An 8,114-nucleotide genomic window follows, 5' to 3' on the forward strand; every position below is an offset into this window, starting at 1 on the left:
ATTATTATTGTCTCACGAGAGGTACCTATTGCACCGAAAGAAATTACATGCAGCACATATATGCACGTGAAAAATAAGGGCGCATACCAAACAGAGATATGTGTCTTTTGCTCTTTTTCCCATATGCCTAGCTAACTCGAAAGGAATAATGTTAGCTAACCACTCTATATGTGGGGTTTGCCCTAGTAGTGCAATAAGACACATTGTCATCATGCAGAAGTTGAGAAAAATGCTTGTTAAGTACTAGTAATTATTCATTTTACACTCAAGTTCGATTTTTTCTCTGCATAGTTTTAATAAATTTAGGATAAAATAGTCACTTAATACTACGGTTTAATGATATTTCTTTTCATTTGTAAGTGAAAGTGAGAGGTCTTAGGTTTGATTCTCGTCAAAAACGAATTTAAACCACATTATTGTTAACCCATTGTGAGGCTAAATCCACCCCCTCCCTTTAGTGTAGATAATAAGGAAAACTAATGAAAAATGACTTGAAAGCTTTGAGTTTTAACCATAAGGACAAAATAAAGGGTAAAGTGAATAGTACCATGATTGATTTTTTATGTAAAAATGTGGTTTTTTTGTTAAAGTGAACAGTATTAAGAGCTTTTCGTCAAGATTCCCATAATAATATCGTTTGATTAAAAAAAAAATATTTAGGATAAAATACCGCGTGTATGAAAAATAGAGTACTATAATTATTCCAGTAAGGCTTAATAATTGAGGATTTTGAAATCAAAGGAATCTTCTAGTAGAGCTGAATCTCAAAAGAGAGACCATCTTCAGGCATACAAGTATGCACCAACATCAGAGAGTTTATTTTTGTATCTTGATTGGCATTCGGTAGCCACCAACTACGCAAGCATGGTCACGTTCAAATGGCTCAAGTGTCACCCTTTGTTTAGGCTTCACCTGTTCTGCCGTCATTCTTTCCACTTCAAGTTCATAAACTTTCTCAGCAGGTAGAGTGGAGTCTATGCAATTTGCCTGGAAAAATGCAGAACAAAATATAAACCCAATCCTTTTACGCTGATTAATAAGAACCAAATACTTCAGATTTTCTTCCTGAACTAGTTCCCCAATGCCGATTTGCTCCCTAAACTTTTAATTGGACCAATTTCCTCGCTAAACTACTATAAATGCCTAATTTCCCCCATTCGTCATGTTCAACCACATTCCATCTAATTTTTTGTCCATACGTGCATGCCAATAATTTATTAGCTTACTAAAATGTGACAATTTTTAACAAAAAGTTATTCGACATATAGTTAAAGTGGCCATTTATAAAAGTTTTGGTCTAAAGTTTAGTCACTGGGAAATTATAGGTAATGGGGTACATGTTCAAGGGTGAAAACCGGCAGAATAGCCTAAAAAGATAAGTTGAAACAGTATATTAGCAGTTTTGAGAACAACAATAAGGGCAACACAAACCTTGATTGACATCAAACAACAACCTCCTATTTTGAGGAAATATTTTGCATTCAAACCTAAAATCCTTGCCTGCAAAGAAAGGATTAAATAGCAAAGCGGACTTTCGGGGGAAATAACAAAAAAAAAAACTATTTATAATACAATAAAAATAAAGTAATTCATCCTCCCCACCATCTCTGTGAGCTTTAACAGAACGGAGGAATCGAATTAAGCAATATATAAATTTAAGTTGACATTCCAGTGTTCTACCTCTAACCTTGGAAGCATGCATGCACTGTAAGTTATAAAGTGAATTAAGCCAAGATCTTCTAACTTCATGATTTTCACATATGCATTAGATGGAGAAATACAATAAACAATCAAGCGTACCTTGATCCATGATGGCAAATGCTATAAGATCCTAATCAGTTTCAGTCGGCGGTGGAGAAAGTAGTTGTTCTCTCTTGCCTTATATATATATGGTGCACATACCCATTTAATGTGCACTTTGGACAGAAACACGATTAGAGCATGTCATTGATAATTGCTCAAAAGTGCATGTTTAATGCTCTTTCATTATACCCGTTAAGTAATTTTTCTAGTAGTTTATCGAAATTGTGATGTAATGTTGGTCAATGATGAGTGCATATCTTATTTCACCTTGGATGTTACATTTTCTGATAATATGTTGGATTTAAATGAAAGGAATTATATGACTTTCTGTTGTTATGGTCAGGCTAATGAATTGGACCAAAATCATGTCATAAATCCTTTGTTTTAATTTAATCAGTTGGTCTAATTTAGTTTGAGTGCCTTCTGACATCGGTTGAAGTGTATAGTTCACATATTGCGGTTTACAATATACATGAGGATTGATATTCATTTTATCTTGATCTTTTTGTCAGGTCACTTATTGGAATTTTTTAGAAGATAAACGGTGAGATGAAGAAAGGAAGATGGGGCTGTCTGCAACGAGTTAACCCAAGAGGCAAAGATAATAAATTGGTGATTAAGCTTGTCAGTTATGGAAAGAAAATGAAACAGACATGGGAAGGCAAAGAACAAGGAACGGCTAAGTTATAATTGGCTTAATAATGGGGTTGATAAATGACCATTATTCAAGAGGGATATGGGGGTTGGCTGCGCAGCAGCTCAGTATAACCATTCCCATTTTTATGTTTTTGGTGGAGTTTTGCTCTTTCATAATTTTAGATTTTTTTCTTATTCTATTTTAGTTTATGGAGAACTAATCTCTCTAGCTAAGGCTAGAGGAGAAACCTCTATTACGATTATGTAGTTTTATTATTTCAATTTTATTTCGGAGTTTCAATGTCAAATTTTATGTTGTGGATGTCAATGCAATTTCTGATTTATTCTATATTTGGATTGATGAATGTTGGTCATGATTCATAGGTTTAATCATGTTTTTCCTATAGTTTTGTTTCACTGTTTCACATTCATGCTTTTAATGGATTGAATAAATTAGTAGATTTGTACGATTTCGACGGAATAATTTCTTAATATTTCGTTGCCTAGGTACAAATTATATTTGGAATTATTTCTACGCTTGGTTGTTTATTGTATTTCCGCATCTAATGCTTATGTTAAAATCATGAAGTTCGAAGATCTTGGCTTAATTCAATTTATAACTTGCATGCACATGCAAGGCTAGAAATACACACACACACACACACACACACCAAGTAGATCAATGTGAAAATCATGAAGTTCGAAGATTTTGGCTTAATTCAATTTATAACTTACATGCACATGCAAGGCTAGAAATATACAGATCTTAAATTTTATGAAATTGTTGAAAATCAATGCATAAATGAGGTAAAAATAATTCATAACCAACTACGGTTAGCAACTCAATGTTAGAATCACCCTTAATTGATTGCTTAATGGTGTCCCTGAGTACACCACATGCTTAATTGATATATATTAAAACAACTCAAAACCGAGAATTCATCGACAGGTCAGTAATTATGTCACATGACTAACTGTCAGTACAATAAAAATGGGCAACGTCTACAAGTAGTTATTGCTAAAAATGTGACAAAAAATTAAAAAAAATGTAAAGAAAAGTAAAAAAAGTTGTCACACTCAAAAAAAGAAAAAGAAAAGAAATTGGTATATTAAACTTAATTGTTCACCAAAAAAAAACTAAATTTGTCCTTATTTGAGTTTCAGTATGAAAAAAAAAAACACACACACACACATATGATGATCAACTCAAATTAGCATCAGATACTCAGTATGTATTGGATCTCCCCTTCATTATTTATTGAATAAACGGGAATTCCTGAGTACATCACATGCTAGAGACGAAAATAATTCAAGCTTTGAAAATCAGCAATTTCGTGCCACAATCCACAGGTAAACTTCGAAAAATGTTTCAAATTATTTGAAAGAGCATTAAAAAAGTTTACGTACTACAGCTCAAATATTAGTTGACAAAAACAAATTATTTACGTAAAATTTGATCTTGTAAAGGACTGTTTTCATATCAATTTTTTGTTTTCATTTTTGTATAAACTAAAACTAAAAAATAATAAAAAAGTATCTTTCAATTGAAAATTGCTACCATAAAGTTTTTAGTTTAAAAACAAAGGACAAAAAAAAATTGAAAACGAAATGATTTTCAAATAGACCCTAAATAATTTGGAATGTTGGTTTAGCAAATGCAACATATGGCTAATGAAAAACCCTTGTGCGAACTATGCCGTATCTGCAAGATTGTTACCATGAGAAAGCACTTAGTATGAAAATTAAAACAGTAATTCTGTGCTACAAATAAAACAATGAATTGGTGATTCTGTGTATAGAAAAACCTGATCAGGCTGAGCAACATCTGTAAATATGACATCTACCACGCTGACAAGCATCCGATATCTTGCTGGGTGTCTTGCGTCTTCGATAATTGGTATGATATTAGTTCTCTTCTTTGCCATGTTTACCAAGTCCCTACCACTCCTAGGGGAAAATTCGACCGCATACACCACTCCAGTCTATGAAACGAACGAGAGATATTGGAACATACAAATGCATGATGTTTATTTTGAAGTGTTAATAGTAAACTGCTTTTTAATTCATGATAAACAATTAGAGCGTTTGGTCGGGATAGGCTTACAGGTCCAACGATGTCGGATACATGGGAAACAGAGGTTCCTGAAGCAGCTCCTAGGTAGAGAACTCGAGCTCCCGGTTTCTTGATATCAAGTAATTATACACAATTAATCAATTATACGTATAAATTTAATTTAGGAGTAATTAGGTTTTCATCCTTATTTTTACTACTCTATTGATTAAAACCTTATTACTTTTCAATTTTTGATCAAGGTCCTTTGTATTAATAATATCATTAATTATTTCAATAATAAAATATTTTTTATTTCTAAATATATTCATTTAATATTAAAAATGTTACAATTAGTATATTTATATTTATGGCTAAACTTTTTATCATATATTTTTATTTTTAGTTTGTACCCATTTTTTATTTGCAACCCTTTTTTAATTTGTACCAATTTTCCTTTCAATTTTAATTTGTACCCATATATTAATTTCTTTTTGTGCCCATATTTTTTAAAGTTTTATTTGTATTGTACCCATATTTTTTTATTTATTTGTACCCATTTTTATTTTTGCTAAATGTACCCATTTTGAAGAATGTACCCATGTTTTGATACAATAATTTTTTGGTTATTTTTTATGAATGTACCCATGTTTACACACAGACACACACAATAGTATATTTATATTTTAATATTTTTAATCCCACAAATTATGGTTTTTTATTTAAAATCTCATTACTATAAACAACTATAAATTTTAATTTTTAATTTAAAAAATATAGTAACGTACATAGAAATAAATTATCAATTAATTTTAGGGACTTGGATCAAAAATTGAAAAACAACAAGGTTTCAGTCAAAGATTGTTCATAACTAGGGACCGCATCTAAAGTCTCCCTTTAATTTATAGAAATAACAAAGATAACTATGATATTTGAGGGTGTGATTCGTTATGTTGTAATTATCATAAAATTTGGCAGAAATGTGTATAAGATATTGTACAAGATAGAGGAACTCACAATCCCAATGATGTCAATGCCCGCCAAGATTGCAGCTCCCAGCTTTGAACGAAAGGGGTTCCAAACCCTATATTCCACCTTGGTTCCATCTTCATTCTGAATAATATTACAAAAAGAAATAGTAATTACAATCAATTCTCTATACAAAAAAATAATTGTATACTATCTGCAGACAATGTTGTTGTTTTTTTTTTTGGTTGAACACAATGTTGTTTTATATAATGCAACATATATAAACTAAAGGGGCTTAATTAGGCCATCAAACTTAATTAATTAAAATGTTTTGTATTCATGTTTTCAAATAAATAAAAAGAAGAAACTTGCATGTGAAGGCATACTACAAAGTTTCACAGATTAAGGGGAGTTTCATACAATATTGAACAGGTGATCAAGAAGAAAGTTGCATGTAAAGGTATACTCAAAAGGCCACATGCGTGCAAAAGGTGGAGTGGCACACACCCTAAATTTCTGAGGCCTCTAAAAAATTTCATCATCCTCTATATTACACGAGTATAAATTTTCTAATAAAAAAGTTTTTGCTTGAAAAGAAAAATCATCATCATATGATTTTATCTATATTACAATTGATTATATGTACTCAACTGTTCACAGAGCAGAATAACATAGCAACTATATTGTATTGTCCATATAGTGAACAGGTATTGAGCATTGACCACGTAGTATTGTTTATAGGTATACATGGCACCATACAGGGAATACGAGAGCACGTACTATACATCGATCCTAGTTCGTCTACAACGGAGGTGGGATGTGTAAGAAGGGGCACATATACATATAATATTAAGAAGAATGTTGAATAGATATGTATATAGTACAAACCTTTTTTTCGGGTACATTGCATAAACTTCTTGTGAAATTAGAAGATCTGAATCATTAATTCTGTCTATATATTAAAAATAAAAAAATAAAAACAATCAACTAACCTGAACGGAGATGCGCTTCTCATTATAAACAGATTCACCAGGGACCATGTTTTTAGTGACGAGAGCATCGCCTTTAATAGACGTATGTTTGAAAACCCCTTCATGCACACCATATGGGGTGATAATTCCTTTGTTTCCACGACCTCCACCAGGTGCTGGCCGTCTTCTGCTGTCACCAGGATGTGGTCTTCTGAAGTCACCAGGGGGTGGTCTTCTGCGGTCACCAGGAGGTGGTCTTCTGCGGACACCAGGAGGGGGTACTCTGCGGACACCAAGAGGCGGTCCTCTGCGGACACCAGGAGGTGCAGCAAGGCCTCTGCGGGCAACACGAGCAGCACCACTACGACCTATAATATATTCAATCCAAAATCCGAGAAGCATAGGATAATCATTAATGTAGAGTAGATAGTTTTATTCATACAAAGACATTCATTCAGTGCTAAGGAAGAAAAGCCGACTGCATGTTGAATATGAAATATTACATACCTTGCTACATAGCATTATAGCATTATAGCATTATAGCAACAATTAAACATGCACAAGCATGCCCTCACACATATATTTAAAAAAATTCAAAAAAATTCAAACAAATTAGGGTTTAGTCAGTTTTGGAGGTCTTAAGTCCGAATCATTATTGACAAAAACAAAATGGTTCAGATTTCATAATATACACAAATAATACTATAACATCAAAAGACACAGATGTCGGTGTGATTAAATTCATGCAATAGACAACCTGAAACATGAATTTATTATCAATTTTATGTTGACCGAGGCGATGAAAATATAAGTGATAATATCATAATTACCTCTTGGAGTTGTCATTGTTAAGGCAAACTAGGGTAAGAAAGCAAGGAGATATGCGATCAAATTGAGAGAGGAGGAGGAAGTTGACACAGAGCGCTTTTGGGTTTAGGGTTTCTCGGAAAGGGACTGTATATATAGTTTCCTGCTAGTGGGAGTCCTTCTACGGCCCAAGGGAATTTCGTGTTACGGACAACTTAGGGTTTAAATTTATGCCCACAAAGAAAAAAAAATAAAAGAGGCGATGATTCATGGCAACGTTATCTAAAGAGATTGAATGGGTGCCTCTCGCACAAAGAGGCAACCGTACATACAATTATTCTTCTTCTAGACGTCACCACACCGGCTAGGTGGTGCATTAGCCTTCCCCTAATAAGACCGAGGTGAGAAGTATAACCGGACCAGGATTGTTTGCCCTCCTACTTCCGATGCCCTCCTGTTTTGTATGGTCACCACGTCAACATTTTATATTTTTTTTATAGAGATAATAAGACAAAAATGAATAGTAATATAAAATGTTGACGTGTATTAACCGTGACCACACAAACAAGAAGGCACGGGAGGACATCGAAAGTGGGAGGGCAGACAATCCTTGTCCAGTATAACCTTCGATTAGAACGCCTTTGTAGACATGACGTCATTACTTTTTTTATTAGAAAATTATTTTCGGATTAAACTACTATATACACTATCATCTCTTTAAGATATAAAACTATTTTTATTACTTTCATTTTCTAAAGCAATATTCTTTTTTTAATATGCTTGTTTGAAACTAATAATCCTTGTCGATTGGCAATACGTTACCAGTCTCATTCATCTTCCAAACACAATAAAACCAACAATCACTATAAATCAAATCA

At 32.9% G+C, this 8,114-nt stretch overlaps 1 protein-coding gene across 2 annotated transcripts; it reads right to left on the reverse strand.

The window, feature by feature from the left end:
- Positions 1 to 646: 646 nt before the first annotated feature.
- On the reverse strand, positions 647 to 7,419 carry LOC126590028 (rRNA 2'-O-methyltransferase fibrillarin 1-like). Of its 2 annotated transcripts, XM_050255504.1 has the most exons (7): positions 7,260 to 7,419; positions 6,451 to 6,797; positions 5,507 to 5,602; positions 4,544 to 4,621; positions 4,245 to 4,421; positions 1,432 to 1,500; positions 647 to 987 (listed from the first exon to the last, which is right to left on the reverse strand). In XM_050255504.1, the coding sequence occupies exons 1-7, from the start codon at positions 7,273 to 7,275 to the stop codon at positions 817 to 819; spliced, it is 954 nt and encodes a 317-aa protein (XP_050111461.1). In that variant the 5' UTR covers positions 7,276 to 7,419; the 3' UTR covers positions 647 to 816. The 2 variants fall into 2 exon arrangements, with proteins under 2 accessions (XP_050111461.1, XP_050111462.1); XM_050255505.1 differs by lacking the exon at positions 1,432 to 1,500 and having other exon boundaries at positions 7,260 to 7,418.
- Positions 7,420 to 8,114: the final 695 nt, after the last annotated feature.

The sequence above is a fragment of the Malus sylvestris genome, chromosome 11 (genome assembly GCF_916048215.2).
Source record: "Malus sylvestris chromosome 11, drMalSylv7.2, whole genome shotgun sequence".
Lineage (NCBI taxonomy): Eukaryota > Viridiplantae > Streptophyta > Magnoliopsida > Rosales > Rosaceae > Malus > Malus sylvestris.

Bases quoted from the DNA above. Each gene is read 5' to 3' on its own strand.
- LOC126590028 (XM_050255504.1), bottom strand. The intron at 1,501-4,244 runs GTTTTTCTATAC...CTTTCTTTGCAG, and splicing joins ATGTTGCTCAGCCTGATCAG to GCAAGGATTTTAGGTTTGAA. The intron at 988-1,431 runs GTTTGTGTTGCC...GCATTTTTCCAG, and splicing joins GTTGTTTGATGTCAATCAAG to GCAAATTGCATAGACTCCAC.